This window comes from Ochotona princeps, chromosome 8 (assembly GCF_030435755.1).
Source record: "Ochotona princeps isolate mOchPri1 chromosome 8, mOchPri1.hap1, whole genome shotgun sequence".
Lineage (NCBI taxonomy): Eukaryota > Metazoa > Chordata > Mammalia > Lagomorpha > Ochotonidae > Ochotona > Ochotona princeps.
In genome coordinates, this window is record NC_080839.1 from 76,113,788 (window position 1) to 76,138,551 (window position 24,764).

Here is a 24,764-nt window from a genome sequence, read left to right on the forward strand (position 1 = left end):
CCACCGTGATCTCTGTAGTCCCAGCTCCTGGCTCACCACTCTCCACCCCCTGCAATATCCTGCTGAGGCTGCACTGTTATCTGTACAATATTTCTCCCACTTTCTGTTAGAACAGTTCTCAGGATTAGGGAGACACCAGGTGTCCTATATAACTAGATTGTTGATGGTGCTGATTTTGCCAGAACCTGTTGGCTGTTAGGTCTGAGGGCCACACAGACCTATTTTGACCTGTACAATGCCAAAGTTAGTATTATTTTTCCCTATGGGATCAGTGCAATGCACTTATCTCAGTGAGTTTGCTCCCAGCTCAGCGCATAAGCAGCTCACTGTTGTCCCTGCAGTCTCAAACCCTTTGCCACACTGTACAAAATGGTGCCTGATGTATCACTACTAGAGTTCTTGATCCGCTGGCTGTCAGGTCTGAGAACTACTCAGACCTGTCTTGGGTGGAACCTATAGGATGCCAGATTGTTGCAGTTCAGTGAGCTAGAAATGAGTTCACTCCCAGCCCAGTGCATGCACAGTACTGTCCATAGCCTTTGCCTCCTTAGCCAAAATGGCACCCGATTTGGCTGTAGTGGGTGGACTGGGCTGTGAAATCTGACCTATTCCCGCACCACCAGTCTGGGATCTACTGCTCTGTCTCTGTTTCTGGTCAAATCAAACAGATGAGCAGGACGTGCAGTTCTTTGTCTGGGTTCACCTCCAGAGCTCCTGGTGAATACCCCTTCCCACCTTGTTACTGGTGGAGTTCTGGTTGCTGGTGCAGTTCAGATCGCCGCTCGCTGAATGCTGCTTGAGTATCAGTCACTACAACACCACACCGTTGTGTCCACTGCTCTCCTGTGTCTGTCAGTCTCCAGGTGCCCCTCTGATGCCATTCTGCCCTCTCCTATTTCCTGGAATGTGCCCTCTCTGCTTCACTCTGGCTAATGTTTTTCCATTTGTTTAAACGTGTCTTTACCCTATTTGGTCATCTCGAGTCTCCTATTTATTTCATTTTTTTTTTTTTTTTAATTCACTTATTTGACAGCAGTACCTCACTTTCCCAGGGAGAATGAGTTCGCCAAGACCTGGGAAAGCACTACACCTCCAGGGGTGCCTGGCAATGACAGCAGCATCCCTGCAGCTTGGAGCCCAGGCGTGGCGGGGCCCACACAGGCTAAGGCCACCCACATGAGCCCCACGCGGGGCCATCGGGCAGATTCACTCATTTCACCCTCAGAGTAACTCGGCAGTGTGAATACCACAATTAAATGTTAAAACTAGGCTCAGAGAGGATCTAAAGCCAGTCCGAGTTGGCCCAGTTCAAGAGGTTTGATGGAACAGCCCCCACCCACTCCCACAACCACCAAGGAGCCCCTTTGCTTCAGTGCGCCAGTCCCTGGGTAGAACAGCACTGCCTTGGGGACACCCCTCAGGGACAGGTCCTCCCACTTCTGGAGATGTCCAAGAGGAGGAGGCGCCCGCTCACTTCCTGGGCAGCTCGCCCAGGCTCTGGGCAGCGAGAGGGAGGGAGTCTGCAGGCGGCGGTCACCGATGGAGACCAGCAGCCAGTGGCCCCCGAGGCCCAGCCCCGGCCCTGGGCTCGGCCTGGACGCCCGGCTGGCCGTGGAGGCGCGCCTCTGGGCTAAGGTGCTGTTCACGGGGCTCTATTCGCTCATCTTCGCGCTGGGCACGGCGGGCAACGCGCTGTCCGTGCACGTGGTGCTGAAGGAGCGCGCCGGCCGCCCCGGCCGCCTGCGCTCCCACGTGCTCAGCTTGGCGCTCGCAGGGCTGCTGCTTTTGCTGGTCAGCGCGCCCGTGGAACTCTATAGCGTGGTGTGGGTGCGCTCCCCCTGGGCCTTGGGCGACCTGGGCTGCCGCACGTACCACCTGGTGCACGAGCTGTGCGCCTACGCCTCGGTGTTGAGCGTGGCCAGTCTGAGCGCCGAGCGCTGCCTGGCCGTGTGCCAGCCCCTGCGCGCCCGCCGCATGCTCACGCCGCGCCGCACCAGTCGCCTGCTGGCATTCGTCTGGGCCGCCGCGCTCGGCCTCGCCCTGCCCGTGGCGCTCGTCGTGGGTCAGAAGCACCAACTGCGGGCGGCGGGCGGAGAGCCAGAGCCTGCTTCGTGCGTGTGCACCGTGCTGGTGAGCCGCGCCACGCTGCGGGTCTTCATCCAGGTAGGGACGAGCGAGGGTTCGGGAGGGAGCGGCCCTGTGAGGGACCGGGCTGGAGTCGGTAATGAGTTCTCCCCGCACTGATGTGTGTCTGGGTAGGTGTGAGAATGGAGACGTGGCTGGAACGACAAGGTGGCCAGATCCAGCGGGGCACCTGCCCGGCAGGGACCTTCCAGGGAGACGGTCGGAAAGGGGAGGGACAGGGTTCCTCCTTCTCTCCTGCCGCTCTGCCTCCTTTTCCCTTGCTAGCCGCTGGCTTTTTACTGAAACCTCTCTCCTCTATTCCATTCTTCTCGCCCCTTGGATCTGCTGCCTCACAGTGCCTTGGCGCTGCCAAGGGGCACTGTCCTCTTCCAGCCATTGACCCAGCTCTTCTGCTGCTGCTCTAAGAAGTAAACTGAGTGGGTACCCAGGACTGCGGCAGCCCCAAGTGCCTTCCTGCCGCATCAGCTCTGCCCCACCCAAGTCTTGGGGGCTGTGATAGTAGACTGTGGCTTTAGAAACAACGCCAACAGCAATGGAGGACCTGTTGGCACAGGAGGCTGCAAAGGAGGCCAGGGACTCTGAAGTGATTCCTGGAGAGCCCAGTGGATACACAGATGCCTGGCAAGGTCGCAGTGCTGGTAGGGAAGGGTGATGTTGGTGATGTTGGTGTAACTCATAGTCAGTGCCATCGAGCCACTAACCCACAAGAAGCCAGCTCGCTCACCTGGCGACAGTACAGTCCTTGCCACAATGCCACCCTCTCTGGACTGCGCCACGAGGTGCTGCCGGGGTATGATGTGGGGACTAGGACTCACCAGTGTTTCCATAAGGGGTAGAGGAACCCAGGAGAGAGAGGCTGAGGTGGGCTCTGCCTGATTTTTGGAAGCCTTGGGCAGACGTGAATGCAGTGACTGGCATTCTGAGACATGGTTCTGTCTCAGAGCCATGTACTGGAGCAAGCCCTCAGCCCACAGCTGATGTAGGGCCTGGGGGTGGGGGAGTGTGTGTCTGCAGAGCCCAAATCAAAACCCACGGTGGCCAGCCCCACGCTGAGCCGCACAGAGCATCCAGGCTCGCAGGGACCTGGGCAGAATCAGCACCTGGAAACTCACTCACTGGTGAAGGGTTTCAGAGGAAGCCAACTCAGCCTCGACTGGAAAGTGGGAAACACTCAGACCCAGAGAACGCCCGCGTGCGTGGTCCCTCCACGATCAACCTCAGGGCACTACACTGTGTCAGGCAGGCTGATCATGACCACCGCAGAGGGCTGCCTGGCCCAGTACTGGCCACAGAGTAGCAGGGACCCATGCCCACCTCCAGCAGTTAAGCCAATACACAGATGCTGAAACCTACAGGGCCCTGCTGTAACTGTGGCGATGAGCCAGGCAAGCACCTGTGCCCAGACAGGTGGGAGCCACATTCTACCACTGTCACAGACTAGATACCTGCCTAGCAAGGCTTGCTGTGAAGGTGTGGCCTGCACTTTGCATGGTGTTCCTTGCGGTGAAACTGCCCAGGGTACTGGGGTGAGCTCCTGAGGGCACAGATGGTGAGTCCTCTCGCTGTAACTGCAGCAGTCCATATACAGCATGGGCAAGGGCATTTAGCTTAAAACATGCAACTTATTTTCATCTCACTTTTTGAAAGACAGAAACACACATACATGGAGAGAGAAATGGACGAGGACAGCCACTGGTTCACTTGCCAAATGTCTATAGCAGCCGGGGCTGGGCAAGGCTGAGACCCAGGAATTCAGCCTAGATCTCCCACACAGGTGGCAGGGCCCCTAGTGCTGGAAGCAACACCTGTTGCCTCGCAGGCACACATGAGTGGGAAGCTAGAATTGAGAGTGGAGCCGGGAGTGGACCCCAGGCACTCCGCTATGGGACGTGTTCATTCCAGGCAGCAGATTCCCAACTGCCAGTGCCCACCCCACACTTCAGTTGCTTTTTTTTAAAACTTACTTATTTATTTGTTTTTATTTGAAAGGCAGAGAGACAGAGAGAAAAATAAGACAGAAAGATTGTCCATTCATGGGTTCACTCTTCAAATGGCCACATTGGATCAGCCCAATTCAAAGCCAAGAGCCAGGAGCTTCATCTGGGTCTCTGCTTTCCAAGGAGCATTAGCAGAGAGCTGAATTGAAAGTGGAGTCACCGGCACTTGGACGAGTATCTACATGGGATGCTGGCATTGTATGTGCTGGCTTAACCCACTGTACCACACCACCGACACCCTCAGCCTTGCTACTAACCTCTCTCCCCTCTCCCTTTCTGCTGATCTGGGTCCCGGGCCAGGGGCACGACCTGGTGAGCAGAGCCCCGGGCCCTGGGTGCCACCACCACAGCCGCCTTGGACTTCCTCCACAGGTGAATGTGCTGGTGTCCTTCGTGCTGCCCTTGGCACTGACAGCTTTCCTGAACGGGGTCACCGTGAACCACCTGGTGGCCCTCTACTCCCAGGTGCCCTCGGCGTCTGTCGCGGGCAGCTTCGCCCCCAGCCGGCTGGAGCTGCTCAGTGAGGAGGGTCTCCTGGGCTTCCTGGCCTGGAGGAAGACGCTGTCCCTGGGCGGCCACCACGGCCTGCTGCGGCACAGGGACACAGGCCGGATCCGCAGCCTGCAGCACAGCGTCCGGGTTCTCAGTTAAGTCCTTAGGGTCACTGCCCGGGGTGCCCATCCCTGCCAGGTGACCATAGCGACTTACTACCTCTCCAGGCCTCCTGTGTCTCTATCCAGGGGAGCTGTGTATTGACTCAGCAGCAGGCTTCCTGGAAGGCTCAGTGGGAAAGAGAGGGAAATCTACAGGAGCCCTCTGGTTGATTGTGTGCACATGTGCACACGCACACACAGTGCCCGATCACTTTTCAGAAAGTCTGGCTGTGTTGTGGCTGCATCCCTATAAGCAGCTGTGGCTAAGGACTGTGGACTCCGTGGGTCCCCGATTCCAGGCCCCTTCTGACTCCCCACTTTCCCTGCTACAGCGAGGTTAAGTGCCTGGAGGTCAGGGTATCCTTGTAAGGGTGCAGGGAAGCAGCAGTCTGTCCAAGCACCTGCTCAGATGTGGGAGTGTGCAGTGACAGTGGCCCTGCCGGTGGCACATAGACACAGATACATAATGGGTGACGGGTCGGGGACACAGTGAGTGTTTCAGGTCCTGCCCAGTGATGGAGAGACTCGCTTTGGAGATTGACTTATTTTGATCTCTATCAATTATACTTGTACATATTTATGGGTCTATGTTGATTACTTAATTCAAGATTTATTTTCAAGACCCCTTGCTTGGGCAGCCCTATTGCAGGATGGGGCAAACACTGCTTCTGAGACTCTCATGTGTGTAAGAAAGACCCAGGCTGCTGGGCCCCAGTCCAGAGAGGCAGCCTCTGTAGTCCCACGTGGGCCCGAATCCTGGGTTTCTATCAGGATCAGCATTGATGGTAACGGGGCTGGTGTGGAGGCCGCCTGGGCCCAGGGCCTGGGTTTGCCGGTCGAGGCAGGAAAAGGGAGGATGTTAGGGGATGGCGGTTTCAGTTCCCTGGAAAGGCAGATGGAGCCTGCTGGGGTGGGATGAGATGGGGGAGCAGAGACTTGTCTATGGTAAGGGAAAGAAAACAGGATTATCTGGCTGGCAGCTTGGGCACAGAATGGATAGTCAGCCAGGCTGGAGGGCAGATAGCCAGGTGGGCATGCCTGGCCTTCATGGGGGCAGGAGAGAGATTCTGGATGCACGTTGTACCCAGGTCCTGGCTGAAGGAGACCCCTGGAGGACAGGACCCCACCAACTTCCAGCAGGGATGGGTCAGGCAAGCTCAGGGTTCCCTTCTGGCCCCCTGCCTGCAGGAATCAATTGCAGGGAGTGCCAAAGGCCCGTGGGATCTCTTGCCCACTTGAAGCTGGCACAACTGAGAACGTGTTGCTTTCTCTCTGTCCTGATCGCTCCCTCTCTCTGCACCTGTTGTACAGGAGCCATCGTGGCCGTGTATGTCGTCTGCTGGCTGCCCTACCACGCCCGTAGGCTCATGTACTGCTACATCCCTGATGACGAGTGGACCGAGTAAGTGGGCAGAGCAGGAGGGACCCATGGGCTGGGCCTGGGGCATCCCTTGCTCGCCACAGGGAGCCCAGGCTGTTGAGTCCCCTAGGACTCTGCCTGCCTTACAGTTGGCTCAGTCTGTGCCCTCAGCATCCTTCACCTGCAGGAGGGGAGCAGAGAATTTTCTAGAAAGCTCTGTGACCTGGGCAGGCCAAGGGTGTGAGAGGCTCCAGCCTCCTGACCGCAGGCTGGGAAGATGTCTGCAGGGCCAGGCAAGGGGCAGAGGCCGAGGGGCAGAGGCCGAGGCAGGGCCAGGGCCTGGGGAAGTGCAGTGGGAAGGGTGGAAGGGGTGGGAGGGGCTCATCAGCTCAGGGCAGCAGGTGTCTCAGAGTTCCTGGTAGTAAAACATTGTCTCCCCCACCAAATCCAACCCAAAGGGGATGGGGGCAGTTTCCCTAACCAGGCCAGGGTTCCTCTTCCAGCACACTCTACAGTTTCTATCACTACTTCCACATGGTGACCAACGCACTGTTCTACGTGAGCTCAGCAGTGACTCCCGTCCTGTACAACATCATGTCCTCCTCCTTCAGAAAGCTGTTCCTGGAGGCGCTCGGTTCCCTGTGCCAGAAGCACCGCCCCTTGCAGCCAGGTTCTCTGGAGGCCTCAGAGAGCCCTGCTACTACGTACAGCTCTGGGTTTTGGGGATCTCCCAGGACCCCCGAGCTGGATGAGATGCAAGAATGAATGCAGCCGAACAATGGCTCAGCCATTACTCATTTCTCAAGCTGTGCCATTTACCAGTCATGTGACAGGTGACCCCACTTGGCCTGCCCTCCCCCTAGCTAACAGCAGTGTCTCTTAGTACCATCTGACACTGATGTGCTTAACACAGCACTGGTGCATAATCAACACTCAATAAATCTTGGCTATTGTTATATATGTTGTTATGCTGTTGTTTTCTGCTATCCTAGAAGTATGCCATGATCTTCTGTAATTTTTTTAAAGATTTATTTATTTTGATTTGAAAGGCAGAGTTGCAATAGAGAAGGACAGATAGAAAGATCTTTCATCTATGGGTTCACTTCCCAAATGATTACAACAGCTGGGAGTTGCAGCAAGCTGATGCTAGAAACCAAGAAATTCCTCCGAGTCTCCTGCTTGGGTGCAGGGGACCACGTGCTTGGGCTATCCCTTGCTGTCTGCTTAGGTCATCAGGAGAGAGCTGGATGGGAAGTGCAGCAGCCAAGACTCAAACTGGCACACACATGGGATGCTGTACTGCAGGCAGAGGCTTGCCTTGCCTGGAAGGTTTTTGTTTTTCATCTGTTTCCAGATGCCCACAACATCCAGGGTTTAGTCTAGGCTTGAAACCAGGAACCTCACCCCAGGTTTCCTGTGAGGCCAGTAGCCAAGACCCCAGGCCCAAGAGATACACAGGAAGACACAGCTTAAGCCTCAACAGTTTCTAAAGAAGTAGCAATTCACACAATAATGATATGACATTTTGTGGCTGACATATTAACCAAAAACAGCATCCCCGAGAGCACACTGTTGGGTGACATCCACCTGCTGATGCCTCAGAGAGGGGGTAGCGAGCAATGTTCCTGGAAATCCGAAACAAAATTGCAAATCATAGAATGTTCAGAAACTTCCAGAGCAGAGGTCAAGCCCTGGATTTGCATTTTGAGGCAATATTCCAACGGAGAAAAGACTTCTGCCTGCCTGTGTATGGGTGTCTTGCAGAATTGGTGATCAGGGACCAGACCTGGGAGCCATGGTTTACTATGTCTAATCCTGACAGCAGCCCCATTCTCAAACACTAGTACACGCTAAATACTCAGGGCTGGAGCTGTCAGGTGTTCAATGTCTGAACCCCACTGCTGGAGACAAGGTTGGGGTATCGCAAAGGGGTGAGGGCTGGCAGCTGTTCCCCTCATTCCATTTGTGGGTGCACAGCCATGCCTGCTCCATGAGGGTGAGTGCACACCATAGTGAAGGCTGGTCATTTCCTCCTGTTGATGGGATGCTCTGCAGACCACAAGTGAAAAGCAGATCCAGGGGGGTTCCAAGCGAGGATCAGAACCAGGAGCCTGGAGTCACACAGGCATGGGGACAAATCCTACCCCCCTTGCTTGGCAGCTCCGAGACTTCAGCCACTTCCTTCTCCTGCCTGGGCCTCATTTCCACAGCTGCAAAATGGATGCTTTTTGTCACAATGACAATCCCTGGGGTTTCAGAACCATGTGACATCATAAACGCACCACACTTCTTCGCGCAATACCTAATATCCCCCCCACACCACAGTCCGCAGCTCACCATAAAGAGCAGCTGTCAGAACTGTGGAGAGGCAGACGATCTTAGTAATGGAAAGCCTGGAATCCGGCACGTGTGGAGGGATATAACCGATGCACATGGCCATGAAGTCGCTCTATCTGCACAAGCCATCAGCATCAAAGGCTTGTAAGAGGGACCTGACTCCTCATGCTCTCTGAACCCCACTTGCAAATCTACACTGATCTCCAAAGACAGAGAGGGAGAGAGAAGAGAGGGGGCAAGGAAAACAGATTCACCCAGCCTTACCATGCAGAGAGCTGCTACCAAACTTGGGGTACATTTTTTGAAAGAAAAATGTATATATGGTAGCTGTCATTGTTATCAACTAGCTAGCCAATCTTTCTTGCTGGATATTGATACCATCATTTGCATAGAGAATTATTGACTTAGAAATTAGCCTGCTATGGATATACTGAATTTCAAGTCCCATCTATAGTGGCTTTGGCAGGGCCAGCCCAGAAGATTTTCTAGGGCTTGCACACCCATGGACGGGATGCTGCTCACCCCTGTAAAGTTTGCCCCAGTTTCCTTGAGATTCTTTCTGGGACTACCAGGTATCTATGTGGCTGTGTGCTTTGTCTGCCCCCCTGGCCTGCCCAGATGGAAAGCGAGACCCAGCTTGGCCTCAGAGCTCTGATGTCAGCTGCATCAGGATACTGCTCTGGGTTACGTCATAAACCTGGCCCACTAGGGTCAGTTTCTGCAGCAGCTGCCAGAACACAGCGGCAAACTATGCAACTGCAACTGCACAGACACACAGGTCCTGGGGCCATGCTGCAGGCTGCAGACCTGACACTGTGGTGCCAGCCCGCACGTGCTTCCCCAGGTGTTCCCAAAGGACCCTTCCGTGCCCTGGCACCCAGCCAGACTGGGCCGTCCTTGGCCGTGGAGTCAGCCTCGCCTTGTCTGCGCCATTGCCCATGGAGGTGAGCCTGTGGTGTGTCTCTCCTCCCTTCTGAGGCATAGGGCACACAGCACTAGGGTTGGGACCCTCTCTCTACCTGACTAGTGACATATAAGTAATGGTCCCCACCCCTTTTCCACATGTGGTATGTGGTAACCCACATACCAAGAGGCTGGGACTTGGGACCTCAACATTGTTTCTGGGGGGATCCATTCCAGCCCCTAAGAGTCCCCAAGCCACCCCTTCCTGGCAGACTGAACCAGCCTAAGAGCCTTTTTGCAGAACAAGCAACTAGCCTTGGAGAAACACAAGTGCTTTCAAGAGTTTGAGAATGAAAGAGAAAGGGAAACTGGGACAGTGTGTTTGGTGAATGACAAATGGAGGCATAGAATTTGTGTTCCCCCTCTAGGGCCTTAGGGCTTTCCCACTGTGTTTGTTTATTAAAATGCTAATCCCTTCTGGGCAGGGATGGCTGCTGGAGCAAACAGACTTGAAAAACCACAGCCCAACTTGTCGACCCTGAAGATAAGCTTGGTCCACAGCCTCTCTTTCAGGCTGCACAATTGGAAGCCGGATCTCCATGGTGTCCAGCAGAAGTACATGATGGAAGACAGGAAGTAGTGGAATGTAGGTGGGAGTAGTACTCCACGCCAGCATAGACCTGGATCTTGGGCTGTCATGTGACAGTTGTACAATCTAACTTCAGCCATTTCATTTCTCTGAGCCCCTAGCTGCTGCTTTCTGTAAGATGATCCCTGTGGTAACAAACCATGAAGAGACCTAAAGAGTGATTAGTCACCTAACAGATACTGGTGCATAGCAGGTGCTCACATTTGCTGCCCCATGATGTGCACGGTGGCTCACACCATCTCAGGGGAGTTGAGTGGCAGGGCCAAGGACTTGAGGTACAAACCCAAATTTGATAGAAACCCCACGTCTACTTCACCACCATCCCCGGCTGCGTGAACCCACTCCGCAGGCTGTGACATTGCTTCTGGTGGCACGATTTCGCCTTGCTTATTGTGACCATTCTCAAACTGCTGACAGCATATGGAACATTCTGTTAGGAGAACCACCTCTGAGTACTAGAAAATATCTGAGCCAGATGAGGACAGAGAAAACAGGTTTGCAAGCTGTAAACACTAACGGATAGCTCTCTTTTGTTAAAAGCATGTGCAAATGAACACATTTTATTCACATTGCATATAGAACTGGCAGATAACCGTTGGGTGTAGAGGGCAAAGCCACTGCCTCTTGCTGCCCTGGCATCCCCTGTACATGCCAGCTCAAGTCCTGGCTGCTCCACTTCAGGTCCAGCTCCCTGCTGGATGGCCTGGGAAAAATAGCAAAAGATGGTCCAAGGGCTTGGATACCTGTCACCCATGTGGGAGAACCAGATAAAGTTCCTGGCTTCAGCATGGCCACTGCAGCCATCTGGGGAGTGAACTGGCAGATGGAAATAGTGCAGGATACAGTAGTCCTCCCTCAGCTGCCATTCTATTTCCTTATTTTTAGTTACTTGTGGTTAGCAATGGTCCAAAAATATTGAATGAGGTTCCAAAATTAAACAATTTCTGTGTTTTAAAAACATTTTACTACAGTGTATTATAATTATTCATTTTTGGCTTTGCCAATCTTTTATTGTGCCTGCTTTATAAGTTAAATTTTATTATAATTGCATACATACAGGAAAAAGCACAGTAGGAGTAGTTAAGGCTTGGCATTCTCGGTGGTTCCAGGCATCCCGTGGGATCTTGGAATACTTTCTCTGCATCTGAGTGGGGCTTGGTCAGAAAGTGGGAATTCAATGAAAGGACACAAGCATTCGAAGATGGAGGCAGCTTCCATAGCTCCAAGCAATCCCAAGGGAGGAGTTGGAGTTCCGCCCTGGGAACAGGACTGTGAAAGCGCTCATGTGGGTGCCAGGGCCTGTGGACAGCTGGTCAGCCACAGGGCTGAGCCTGTGAGCATCCCCACTGCCAGGTCACCCACCAAGAAGGCAGCAACGCCACCAAGTGTCATGGTGGGAGACATAGAGCACCCCTTTTAACCTTGGCAGGAGAATTTCCAGTTCATTCCAGATCACACTTCCAGACACAGCTAAAACCAAGGATTCTTCCGCCCGCTTCCTTCACCCAGATTCCACCGAGCGAATTCTATGGCTCTGGGCAATGCTGAGTAATCTAACAACGTGATATTGTTTGGGAAAATAACTTTGGAAATAGCATTGGCCTGGTTTTCTAAACGCCGTGAGAGAAAGTCCAGTTGTGCAATGAGTCAACAGGTTCCCCGAACATACTGAATCTAAAAATGCAGCAACATCTGAGAATATCTGAGAACATCCCAACAGAACCTCAGAGCACCTGCAAGAATCCATCCCAGCAAGAAAGCACCCAGGCTGGGGCTGCGAGGGAACCCAGATTTCCCAGGCAGCTAGGACAGCCCTCGTGAGAATCAGCCAGGTGGGACAAACTAGGACATTAAAGTATGTGCAGTTTCTTTGGATTTTTTTACCGCAACTGGCTTCACATTGATTCTTCAACATTTTAATGTCCCTGAACTTTAACCAATAAAGGATTTTGATTTTATCCCCAAGATTTAGAACAGAGAAGATGAATCTTCAAATGCCGTCTTGTTTTCGGAGTATCTCTTCTTTAGGGCCATCAAGTTGCATACAGAACATGGTTCATATTTCATATTAACCATGCCAGGGTGGGCTGTGCCCAGGTCACCAATGAATCCTGAAGTTGCAGTAGTAAAACCCAGCACAGAACTGTCACTCTTCATGTCCTAGAACATCATTATTAGGAGATGGGAGTTGGTTCTGCTTAGGGCTCTGTCCCCTTTTTAGCCCAGGCCGCTTCCCTCACAAACATATGGCCACTTTCTGGGGTCAACAGCGACTCATGGGCCTTGGGAGCACTTTCCAGAAGGCAATACTGGTTCTCTGGGAAGCCATGCAAAAAAGTAGCAAAGCTCCCCTCAGGGACTGCTCAGCTCTATGCCCAATCCAGCCACACTGCCCACCATCTGCTTGATGCCAAGCCCAAGGGGTGAGAGATTCAAACCACACACAAAGGAACAAGGAACTTTCGTGCGCAGCTTCCCATGCTTCCTTGCATTTGAAGGGAACACCATTAATGAAACACTTGTAGTGTCTCTGGGCCTCCTTACCCATCATCCCCATGGGCAACGAGGTAAGCTATGGCTCAGAATGTTCTGGACATTCCAGACCAGCCTGAGTCAGCAACATCCTTGCCAGTTCCCTGGAGCACTCCTGGCCCTGTCTGCTCTTCCAAGTTGTCCTACTGGGTGTGCCCACTGAAATCTAGTCCCTTCATGTTTAAGATAGCTTCGAGCTGATTCCCTTTCTCCTACAAGGTTATCTTCCGGAGACCACTGCCACATGTCTTCCCATCAAAACATTGCAATTAATCAAGAGACAGGAAATGCATCACAGGCTTTATTTATAAGGCTGAGACACGCCAAGAATATTAGTTCAAGTTTAAATTAACTAATACAGTGGGGATGATACAGAAACCACTATTTACAAAACACAAATAGAACTAAAGGTCAGTTTTTATTCCAATACAGGAATAATGACAAAGTGACTGCCTTATAAACCTTGACCTGAAACATCTCCGTGGGAAAAGATGAACGTGAATTCTTTGGCATCATCTTTTAAAATCGTGTCTTCTTGGCCCATTACCCACCAGAGCGCTTCTAAGTGTCTGAGCTGGACGGAGAAGCGAGTTTGGATGACCCGTGTTTTACTATCTTCAGGCTTTCCCTGCAGTTACGGGCCACTTCAAAGGCAGCGAGGGAAGGCGGGCAGACTCGGCTGGGAAGGCGGGCATGTGGGTTATGCCTCCACTGCTCTCTAGCCCTGTGTCTCTGTGTGGTGCATCCGTGGGTCTCTCCAACTCGGAGCAGGACTGCACATGCAGGATTCAACCAAGCCTCACTGTGCAGCACCTGGCTGCACATCTGCCTGCAGGGGATGCTGGAGGTGCCCGTTGGAAGCCCGCCCCCTGGGAGTTGGAAAGGCAGGTGTTGCATGGAACAATCCAGCTTCTCTCCCGGTGAAGGAACCAAGAAATGAGCAATTAAAGGGACAGAGTGAGCTTCGATACCTACAGGCCTCAGCCTAGCTCTCCCCAACTACTTCATCTAGCCCTTCCGTTGTTTTGTTTGGCCCTCCTTCCTTTGTTAGGCAGATTTAGGGCAACTTCCTTAACTGACTTTCTCCCCAAAGCCCTTTGCGTCTCCCTCCCCCGATGTGGGGCATATCCTACACTATCTTAACAGGCTCACTGAGGAGGGAGTTTCCTTTCTTGAGTTTGAAGCCGTAGGGCTGGTTTGTAAGAGCTAATTTACAGGGAACGAGTCATGGAAGGATCTATTTCTTTTCTTTGGCTTCAGCCTTTAAAGCCGGAACAGTCCTTTGGAATATCGTCTGACAGGTTACAGGGCTGGAGCTGTCGGCACCGCCTCAGCCTACAATGCCAGGCCGAAAGCAGGTGGACAGCTGGTGGGGAGGCGAAGCTGGTCCTTCATAAACCCGACCCCAGAGCCAGGCCGGGCCGAGGGCCTCGGGCTCCATCGCTTGTCAGCTCGGGGCCTGCCACCTGCTACAAGGGCGCGCCTGCACAGCAGATGTCCCTGGGTGGTCCAGTTGCCACGGGCCTCCCGAGGGCTCTGACCGTGCCAGCTCTGCAGCTGTTTCCCTCAGATGTGCCGTCCCGTGAGAAAGAAGAGCGGCCGGTCCTCGGTGGCGTTGGCCGTCTGGAACTCGTCCTGCAGGCGGAACTGCCACTCCTCCTCCAGCTCCAGGCGCACCACCGTCTGGCGCAGCGAGTTCCGGTCCTGGCAGATGACGCACAAGGTGGCGCCTGGGGGACCCAAGGCATGGGCGGGAGAACACAGTTGAGGGCTCCTGCCCGGACCCCACTGGGTGCTGCTTGGGAGGAGGCGTCCGGTGTCCAAAGGCGGGTCCCCGAGTCACAGACACCGCCCCCAGGGCTGGGCAGGGGGAGACAGGTGAAAGACCTGACCGGAGGCCGCGCACAGGAGGCTGGCCTCCCAGCGCCAGCACTGGGTTCACATCCCACCTCGCTGCTAGAGCCCCCTGCTCCACCCACCCGGGCCGGGGCAGCCCCATTTTCCCCACCTAGCCAGCCATGGGTGTTCTCTCCCCTCTCAACTCTTAGGCTACTGCTACCCATCAATTACGGCTTTTTTTTTTTTTTTTTGATTTTTCAGATTTGTTTTCATTTCATGTGTTGATGGGCAGAGAGATAATAAGCCAATTCTTTTTCCATCAACTGGCTCATGCACCCAAATGCCTGCGACAGCCAGGGCTGGGCCAGGCTGAAGCCGGCAGGCTGGAAGGCCGTGTGCTCCCCCACGTGGGTGGCACTGCTTGAGCCATCATCCAGCTTCCTCCCAGGTGCACACCAGCAAGAAGCTGGACCTGAAGCCAAGGTGCCAGGATGCACACCAGGCACGCAGAGACGGGAAGCTGGCATCCCAGGCAGCACTTCAGCCGCTGCGCCAACCTACACACCAGCTCAGCCCTTCCAGGAAGGCTTCCCTGGGAGCAGGGGCTGACGGGAAACCTCTCCACCATCCCCAAGGTCAGGGAAGGGTCGTGCAGGTCAGCTCCAAGTAGGACGGGCAGGCAGACAGGTGCTCGGCACGGTCATCCTCTCCCAAGGACAGGCCAGCCAGTGGAGCAAACAGACTCGGCCGCGGGGAGGGACCGCTGGGTTACCCAAGTGCTGAAGGGAAGGCTTTGGATGTGGAGGAAAGCCACAGTGGAAACCACCTGCCTTTTGTCCAACAGACAAGGGATGTGTCATCTCTACAGGACAGCTCCCTGGGGCCCACACCTTCCCTCCCTGTAGGGACCGGGGCGCGTGCCACAGGGGGCCCCCAGGGAACCCAAGTCAAGCACAGCCTCACCCACTACAGCACGTTACCTTTCAGAAAGTGGAACTTTTTCAGAAAGTCAGCACCCACGAAAGAGTCACAGAGGTAGAGCAGCAGCCCGCTGAACACCAGGTCGCGGCAGCTGACATTCAGAGAGTGGGGCCTGGAGCTCACGTAGCAGACAGAGACCTGAAATGGCCATGGAGACAGCTGGCCAGTCAAGCGCAGGGCCTGGGGGCCCAACATAACACGCCACGCTCTTCCCACAGCCCGGAGGCGATCCCTGATCCGGAGAAAAGCTTTAGTGTCCCTACCAGCCTAGGTGCCTAATTTCTTAAATTTGGGAAAATTGTCTCCATTCTTTCAGCCTGAACTGTCATCTGTCAAGCAGATAAACATTTGAGACAAAACCAGTAAGTACAGCTAGCCCTCAGTGTCTGTGGGTTCCAACAACCACAGAGAAAATGTAGAGAGGCCACTGCTGTGGCACAGTGGGGCAAGCTGCAGCCTGCCGTGGTGGCACCCCCAAACAAGCATCAGTTCAAGACCCAGCTGCTCCACCTCTGGATCAGCTCCCTGCTATTGTGCCTGGGAAAACAGTCGAGGCTGGCCCGAGCCGTGGGGCCCTTGCCAGCACTGCGAGAGACCTGGAGGAAGGCCCTGGCTCCTGGGTTTGGCTTGGCTTAGCCACAGCCACAGCGGCAACTTACGGAGCAAAACAGTAAGATCTCTGTGTGTGCCTCCCTCTAACTCTGTCTTTAGGATAGACAAATAAATCTCAGAGAACAAAAGAAGAAAAGGTACGGGGGAAACTGCATTTGTAGTACACCTGCAGAGACTTCTTGGCATCGTGATTCGCTGAGCGTGGTAGGCCGGCTGTGTTCCCAGCGTCTGCCCCAAGTTTGGTGTCGTACCACGGCCACCTCAGCACATGGGACACTAGGTGCCAGCTCGATGCCCTGCAGTGAGCGCCTGCCGATGTGGGAATCCTCGGACTCCCCCAAAGCAAGGAGGACCGCAGCTGTACTTCTCAGGCCCGATTCCCACCCCACGCACAGGCATCTCGGCACCTTCTGCGCCGGCGAGGCCCCCACGGCCTTACCTGAGGGCCCAGGTTAAGGTAGCAGTCCACTGACAGCACCGGGTGGCCCAGGTCCTTGAGGGAGAGCGGGAAGAAGCGGTGGCTGTGGTGCTGCAGGAACTTCTCGAGCAGGAGCTGGGCGGGCGCAGCCAGGAACGTGTGCTTGCTGTCGGGCGCACAGATGTACTGCGCTGGCACCACGGCTGCAGTGTTCTCGGGCACCTACACAGGGAGCAACATGTCGGGGCCCCTTCCCTGCACCCTGGGGCCAGGAGGGAGCTCAGGCAAAGGGGAGGGACCCTGACACGGCTGGTGGGTGGCTCTGGAATGTAACGGAAATGCAGAAAACGGCCTCGGTTGGGGAAGCAATGGGTGCGAGGCACAGCAAGGCTAGCCAGTGTGTTCAGGCTACACGGAAGATGGGCTGCCATTCTGCAGGGCACCAGAGAGCCCCCTGGGCCTTAGGGCCTCCAGCAAGGTGCCGGCTGCTCCTGAACCCCAAGATCCTGGCCTCCCCACCATTTGGCCCCTGCCGCAGCAGCAGAACTATTCACAGACCCTCCACTGGAAACACTTCACCAGGTCCTTTGCCCTCCTGGAGCAGTCTAGAACTTTCCCCCAGCTGGTAAGCCCAGACAACTTGTGCTGAGTACCCCTGCCCCTTGGCACTGTCGCCCATGTCCCTCCAGGACTCTCGGGGACAGTGCCAGGCCCTCCTGCCTGCAGAGTCAGGCTCCCCGTGAGGCACACTGCACCGCTGTGATACCATGGACCTCCTAAGGCTTGATCTAGCACCATCTCAGCCACTGGGCACCCGGGACTGGTGCACTCAGCCAATACAGAACAACTGACTGAAAAGAATTCAAGGGACTCAGGAAATACTATGAAACATCGCTGGATTTCCTGCAAGTAACCACAGTGCAATAAACATTAATGAGAAAATAAGGTGTGTTAAAAATGCGAATAAAGATACCACACACAAAAAAAGACAACATACCCTTTAAAAAATGACAGCAAGGAACACAAAAGAACAGATTTTACACATACATCCAGGAGCCTGGCACGGCCCAGTGTGTTAAGTCAACACCAGCATCCAATATTCAATGTCAGCATGCCAGTTCAAGTGCTGGCAGCTCTGCTTCCAATCCAGCTCCCTGCTAACGCACCTGGAAGGCGGCAGAGGACGGCCCAAGGCCCACAAGGGAAACCCAGACAGGCTCCTGGCTTTGGCCTGGCCCAGTCCCAGCTGTTTGGAGTGCACTAGCAAATGGAAAATGGATGTGATGATGATGATGGTGGTGGTGGTAGTGTGTGTGTGTGTGCACGCACACACACTAAAGGCAGGCCCTTTAACAACATCTTGCTCCTGGGCAAGAGCATCAGGAACAAGGGAGGCTGAGGGGTGGAGCAGGTGCAGCTCAGCAGAGGCAAGGGCCTGTGAAGTTTGTGGAAAAGGCGGCTGAAGTCATCAGGGCAAGATGCAAGAGGGAGCAGGATGGAGAAACAGGCTCTAGTCCACCAGGCAGGAGGAAGGTGAGACGGAGACCCAACAGCCCATCCAGCAGCCTGGAGGACCCCGGTCTCTGCGGGCTGCTAGGATTTCACATCTTAACCTGCCCAGGCCTCTCTGCAAGAAAGGGTAGATCTGAGACCACGGCTCTCCCCGCCAGTGCTGGCTTCGAGGCGGGCACCTGGCTATTCTTCAAGTCTGTCATGCCACCCATTGTTATCCAAGTAGACACTCCCAGCCCCAGTGGGACAGAGAAGGACCTGGCAGAGGTCATGGGCCAGCAGGAACCTGCAGGACATGCGCAGGAGTCCAAGGGCAACAAAGAAACCCGAGGGAGTGTCCCAGTTCCTATGTCCATGGCCAATGCACAGCTGGAGCAGCCCTGCCCGGTGTCTAATCCTCCCACGACAGCTCTCGGCTCAGCTTCCACACCAGGCAGCTGGGGAGGAGGGTGTGACCACCCGGCATGCTCACCTTGGATGTGATATGGAAGGACCTGTGTCCACCTACGGCAATCTGCTTCTTCATCACGCTGAAGCGATTGAATCGACACAGCAGCAGGCCGGCACTGTGCACCCGCAGGTTGAAGTCCACGTCATCACACGTGAACCTGCCGGGGTCAGAGAAGGAGTGGATGGGACCCCAGTCAAGCCCTAAATACCAAGGGGAGCCAGGGCAGGGTTCCTGGAACATGAGGCAAAATTGGCCATGTGAAGAGACAGAATGCACCGTGAGATCTCTGCAGGAGAGGCACAGGTGCCTTCTCCACCCCTGCCCTGTGAACTTGCGGGCCCAGGGCTGCTTCACTGTTAGACAAGAAACTACCAACACAAAGTCCCAGGAAGCAAAACCTCAGCCACGCTTGACAGCCAAGGGAAGCAAAGCCACAGGCCCCAACTGCCAAGCTGATCTGTGGCCGAGCCCAGCCTCCTGCAGGGCTGCAGAGAGCCTGTGGGACGAGCGCCATCCACCTGGCAGGGAGAGCCCTTGGCCAACAAGGATTGGCAAATTACTCATGTCCCATGAGATCCTTCTGCAGCTGGGCAAGTGGGGAAGTCATGCCATGGTTGGAATTAGGAGCTGTGACTTGAAGCCAGGCTCTCTGATTTGGGTTGTAGCATCACAGAAGTGACAAGTGCCATACCAGTGCCCACCTCTGGTTGAATGATGGTAAACACACAGGCTGACACAGCTCTGAAGTCTGTAGGGCCCGACAGCAGGGGCCAGGCCAGCACCTTGGACAGGGAGCCTCCCCACCCCCTCTGCTGCTGGTTCCCCGGGGCCCGCGTGTCAGGGTGCCCCTTGCTCTGGGTGCTGGGCCCAGGAGGTGTGGCCAGCGGCCTCCCCACCCAGGGCAGGGGCTCACCGGTTTGGGTTGTACTGCACGTGCTGGGTGAGGTCCACGTTCAGGACGACGAAGTCATGCACGTGGCAGCGGGAGAAGGGCTCCCGCACCTGGCTGGCCTTGGTCCTGCTGGACCACTTGCGCATGCCAATCAGGGCATAGTGTGTGATGTTGGGCGCCGCCTCAATGTGCTGCATGATGTGCTTCAGGGACACATTCCTCTCCGACCAGGAAAATTCCCTGCTCAGGGGAGCAAGACGGACGTCCTGAGGTCAGCCTGTGAGCACAGCAAGGCTGCCAGGCCCCGGGACACCAGGGCCCTTTGCTTCCTGACCAGACAGGTGCAGACAAAGCCTGCCAGGTGTTATACCTTTACTGCTTATTCACCATCCAAACAGGCTTCCACGCCACATGCAGAACACACTGGGGCCCATGATGCAGCCAAACCCTCAGTACATGTGTTACCATGCTTTTCAAAGACAAGAAATGTGCAACTGGAAAAATTATTTTTGCTTAGACCCACAGTGATGGTGGTGGTCAAGACAGGAGTTAGAGGACAGGCTGGTGAGAGGGCCAGGGACTGCCAGGGGCAAGAGGGGTGTCTAGGAGCCCAAGAGCTCATTCCCAGGGGAAGGCGTCGCTTAGAGGGTGCACTCACCCTGAGCCAATCTCTGCCCATGCCTTGGCCATCCCCTTAAGGACCCCGGTGGATACTACCACTAGGACCCTTTTGGGGTCCTGTGGCATCACACCTGCTCCTCTCCCCGGCACAGTCCACGTCCACGGCATTCCACATGACGCAGGAGTCATCAGAGATGACAATGAAAGGCCAGATGTCCTGCGGCTTGATCCCAAGCTCCTCCTGCCGACTCCGCTCCAGCTCCAGGTTGTGATAGGACAGCTCCTTGATCAGGAAGTGCGCGGCACCTGCAATAGACAGCGATCCCACTCAGATCCACTCCACACCCACCTTCACCCAACTCGGAGTCCTGTGTGCCTGCTCAACAGGACTGCAGCCCAGGACAAGCAGGCCTGTGTGTCCTCCCACTGGCCAGCAACCAAGGAGGAAACACATGTTCCACATTTTGCCTCTCTGCCCTCTTTTCTAACAGCAGATATTTCTAACACATGAATTAAGTCAGGAACTACACATAAAAAAGGAATATATCAGAGTCAAATAAAGTAGTTTTTGAAGCAGGAGCAGGCATTTCGCTCAGCAGTGAAGATGCCAGTTAAGATACCCACATCAGAGTGCCTGGATTGGGGTTCTGCCTCTAATTTGCAGCCAGTGCAGACCCCAGGAGGCAGCAGGGATTGGAGCCCCCTCTTGGCCTCAGCTCAGCCCAGCCCTGAATGCTGTGGGCATCTGGGGAAGGAACCAGTGGGTGGGAGCCCCCTTACTCTCTCAAATCAGTAAGCAGGCAAATAAATGAATACATGTTCTAAAGTACAAAGAGCTTGACGTGAAAAGTGCAGCTCTTTCACCCCTAGGCGTGGTCCCCAGTCTTCACTCAGGGACATGGCCCTGCACAGGGGGCCCGTACCCACGCCGGCACTGTTGAAGATGCTGGGCAGCACCAGCATGATGTGGTTGGGCCAGTACTTCTTGTAGATGGCCATCTCATACTCCTTGACCACCAGCACGTGCAAGTGGCTGGCGCCATCCATCGCGTGGTACAGGTTAAAGAGCCCGTGCTCGTGCCGGCCAGTTGTCGGGGTGAACGTTGGGCTCTTTATGTACTCCTGACTCTGCAAAAGAACAGGCGTGATGCGTGGGCTTCTTTGTAAGTAGTTATCTCCCTCTCTGCAGTGTGGATTTGCAGCTTGGTGCATGGCAAGACAGTCTATTTCCACATCTCCCAAGTCACTATTGGCTGATGATATGCATTTACCCATCACACACAGGAAGCGTGCCTTGTGCTGTCTCTAAACAGCCAGTCTCCCTCGGCTCAAGCTCCTCTAGCCTGCTGAGGGGGAAGAGACCTAGGCAGCAGGGCCACTGCGGACCACCCACCCCACCGTGACATTGGACACCTCACTATGCCAAGAACAGCCATCCAGCAGAGCCCTGTCCACACCGCTGGCCCCAAAATCACAAGTCATAGGCTTGTTTGGACACGCAGCAAAAACCAACTGGCACTGAGTCAGCCGGATTCAATACCCTCTGGTATTAGATATGCTCTCCATTCCTGCAGTTGTCCGTGGTGAACACCAAGGCTTAGAGATACTTAAGCAACACGATGAGGAAATGGTAGAGCGAGGTCCAAACTGAAGCTGAGCAATTCCCTAGCCCACGGCTGCACCTGCCTCCTGCCAGTTCATTCTCCACACGGGTTCTGCTCCATTCCACCTGCACTGACTCATCCATCCCTGGTCCAGATCCCAGGTTCAGGGACCTGCCCACATGTGGGCAGGGAGGAGGCCCCCAAGCCCGTACCTTGTCTGTGACCAGGGGCAGGCGCATGCTCTCCAGCTGGCCTCCAGGTTGGCTGAAGACAAAGTGATGCTCCTTGGACTTGGGGATGATGAAGTGGAGCTGGATCTCCTCTCCTAGCATGGAGTAAGAGAAGGCAAAGGCGTGCAGGGTGGACTCATAGAGCTGGGGTGCGAGGGGAGAGGACAGAGCCTGTCATCAGAGTCTGGCTGGCTTCCCAGAAGAACCCAGACCACCAGGAGCCCCCAGGGCACCTTCAGTACCAAGCATGGCACCCAGGTCTGGCTACAGGGAGCGCACCCCCAAGGCAAGGCCCTACCCAGGCAGCCAGAGCATGCTCGCCCCCAGTGCCAATACACTTTACCAGACCCCTCACTCCAGCCACCCTGCCCTCTGGATCCTGCTTCCGACCCACAGCCCCTTTCTGTATGACCATGCACAGCACGCACACTCTTGAGCTCACTTTTAACTTTTCTTCCAGTTACTATGTCTAAGCACATGTGACTGTGACAATGACGCCCTAGGTCGGGAAGTTTATGTAGTAGGTTTCCATCTGCCTAGGAAGTGGGAACTGTTAGTACGCCAAGTTCAAAGAAATCGAGCTTCAGAGCCCTGGGACTCTCCCCTGCCCCTCATCACCTCCCTGATCCTTCACTTCCTGGGAAATGTGTGCTTCCACTTTCTGTACAGCCTCCAGCAGAGCTTTGTCCTCGGCTCCTCCTCATACCCAGGAGGCAGGAGGCAGGCACACATGACAGTTCCTGCTCTCAGCCCCTCGTACCTAGGAGCCAGGGCACACACAACAGTTTCTGCTCTCAGCCCCTCATACCCAGGAGCCAGGGTACACACAACAGTTCCTGCTCTCACCAGGGACCTACTGGGGACACAGAACTTTGGGGAGCAGGGAGGAGGGACTAAGAGGCTAGAATGTGGGGAGGAAGCAAATGGGGACACAGCTGAGGAAGTCTCCTAGCTGTGGAAGTCTGGGACTTTGGGAAGAAGACAGGCAGAAGCATGGGGGGCAGCCAGGAGGCAGCCTGGGCCTGGGTGTTGCTCACCAGTCTGGCATGGTATCCCTCTCCATCCTGAACCCGGGCACCTTAAGCCAGCCAGGACACAGAAGGCTCCTCACAGCCATCGCCCACACTTCCTGAAACCATCAGCCATCTGACCCCTGAGTCCCTCCTAGCTCCTGACAGCCCCCTGGCCAGAAAACCTTTCCATGCACGTTTTGAAACTTGGAAAGAAATTTGTCAACTCCAAGAAAAACACAAATTAGACAAGCATTATACGCAGCAAAGACGAGTCCTCATATCACAGCCTCTCTAGGCCTCTGAGAGATGGCTCTGGTCCTGCTCACAGACCCCAAAGTCACAGACCCCACTTCCTAACTGGGCAGATAATGAACAGCTGGTCAAGCCCAGGGACATGGAAGCCACAGACAGAGAAGCCCAGTGTACCCTGAGCCCTTGAAAATGTGCTAATCAGGCCCAGCGCAATAGCCTCGTGGCTAAAGTCCTCGCCTTGAATGCGCTGGGATCCCATATGGGTGCTGGTTCTAATCCTGGTGGCCCTGCTTCCCATCCAGCTCCCTGCTTGTGATCTATGAAAGCAGTAGAGGACGGCCCAAAGCCTTGGGACCCTGCACCTGCGTGGAAGACCCGGAAGAAGCTCCAGGCTCTCAGCTTCAGATTAGCTCAGCTCCAGCCATTGTAGCCGTTTGGGGAGTGAACCATCAGATGAAAGATCTTCCTTTCTGTCTCTCCTCCTCTCTGTATATCTGCCTTTCCAATAAAAATAAATAAATCTTTAAAAAAAAGTGCTAATCCTTTCCAGTTCCTCTTCAGGAAAGCCGCACTGTTTCAGTGATCTGCTCTAAGAGGAGGGCTACTACAACACAGGTGGGAAGCTCAAAGCTGCTGCCCGCTGTATCCCTTTTTAAGAGGGACAGGGAGCACCTAGCCCCCTAGAAACATCCCACGAGGTCACTTTTCAGTCCACAGAGACCTGGCCTCCCTGTCACACACCAGGGCCCGAGGCAGCCAGAGCCAAACATATGTGACCCACAGCAGATCCCTCCCATTACAGAAAAACTCTGGGGTGAAATGACTGGCAAAAAAAAGTGCGTCTCGCATGCTGCCTGGCATGCAGTGGGCACCCACTGCGTGGCGATTCCTCCTCTCACCAGGAACAGTGTCCGTGGCTCTCCCACACTGCCCTTCTCACCATCGCAATGGGTCAGCAAGACTTGCACGATGCTGAAGGGCACCAAGCAAGCATGGCTTCCAACACTCTGTCTCCAGAAGGGCGAGCAGGGTGAGGCGGTAGTGGGAGTTGCAGGATGGACCCGTGGCCCAGCGCCTACCTGGTAGCGGGGGTGGAAGCCCATGTACTGGTGGCACTGTTCACAGTGGTGGTATGTGTTGTAGGCTGCGTACTTGGGCAGCCTTATTCGCGCCGTCTGACGCCGCACATACAGGTCCTCGGGCTTCCGGGCTATCCCTCCATCTGCACAGAGTGCCCGGGTGTTAAGGAGTGGCAGGAGGCAGCACATGGGTTTTCTGCCCGGCTTCCACAGCCTCCCACATGCTGCAGTGCTCAGAGGAACCAGTTGGGCAGGGGAACCCTCGAGATGGGTGAGGTCTACCTCTCACACATCTGCTCCCAGCGGTGGCTCGGCCGCTGAAGGAGATGACAGTCTGTTGGGGCACACTCAGGGAGATGCTGCAGGTGCGGCTTCCCAGCCGTGGCCCTGGCCTGTGCCATGAACTTAGCTGCAAGGCACCCCTCTGACTCCCACCCGCACCCCTGGGACAACTGGGACTGATGCCAACTACACAGCCAACTCCCACCAAGCGGATAAACTTCAGGATAAAGACCCAGACACTACAACTCCATCATAGCCAGTCAGAAAAGGGATCTGAGAGCAATGAGAACAAAACCACGGGTCTACATGGAGTGGGAGAGTGTTTCTCACACAGAATGTCCCAGACTTGCCTAGTATGTGCTTACACTCCCACTGGCTGCTGGCAGCCGACACTGGAAGATG

At 54.9% G+C, this 24,764-nt stretch overlaps 2 protein-coding genes across 4 annotated transcripts in view; one reads left to right on the forward strand and one right to left on the reverse strand.

Annotated features, from left to right (window-relative positions):
- Nucleotides 1-1,539: 1,539 nt before the first annotated feature.
- NTSR2 (neurotensin receptor 2) lies at nt 1,540-6,924 on the forward strand. Of its 2 annotated transcripts, none has more exons than XM_004582842.4 (4): nt 1,540-2,163; nt 4,515-4,788; nt 6,107-6,197; nt 6,659-6,924. In XM_004582842.4, exons 1-4 carry the CDS (start codon nt 1,540-1,542, stop codon nt 6,918-6,920), a joined length of 1,251 nt encoding a protein of 416 aa, XP_004582899.2. In that variant the 3' UTR covers nt 6,921-6,924. The 2 variants fall into 2 exon arrangements, with proteins under 2 accessions (XP_004582899.2, XP_058524256.1); XM_058668273.1 differs by having other exon boundaries at nt 6,719-6,924.
- A 7,174-nt stretch (nt 6,925-14,098) lies between these two features.
- The window catches only part of GREB1 (growth regulating estrogen receptor binding 1), a 49,288-nt gene continuing 38,622 nt past the window's right edge, over nt 14,099-24,764 (reverse strand). For both annotated transcript variants that reach the window (XM_058668266.1, XM_058668265.1), the window contains exons 24-32: nt 24,081-24,223; nt 21,719-21,880; nt 20,826-21,030; nt 20,034-20,208; nt 19,303-19,521; nt 18,411-18,546; nt 16,448-16,648; nt 15,396-15,534; nt 14,099-14,306 (exon numbers count right to left, since the gene is read on the reverse strand). In XM_058668266.1, coding sequence (XP_058524249.1) covers nt 14,143-14,306; nt 15,396-15,534; nt 16,448-16,648; nt 18,411-18,546; nt 19,303-19,521; nt 20,034-20,208; nt 20,826-21,030; nt 21,719-21,880; nt 24,081-24,223 — 1,544 coding nt within the window. In that variant the 3' untranslated portion in view covers nt 14,099-14,142. The remainder of the gene's footprint in view (nt 14,307-15,395; nt 15,535-16,447; nt 16,649-18,410; nt 18,547-19,302; nt 19,522-20,033; nt 20,209-20,825; nt 21,031-21,718; nt 21,881-24,080; nt 24,224-24,764) is intronic.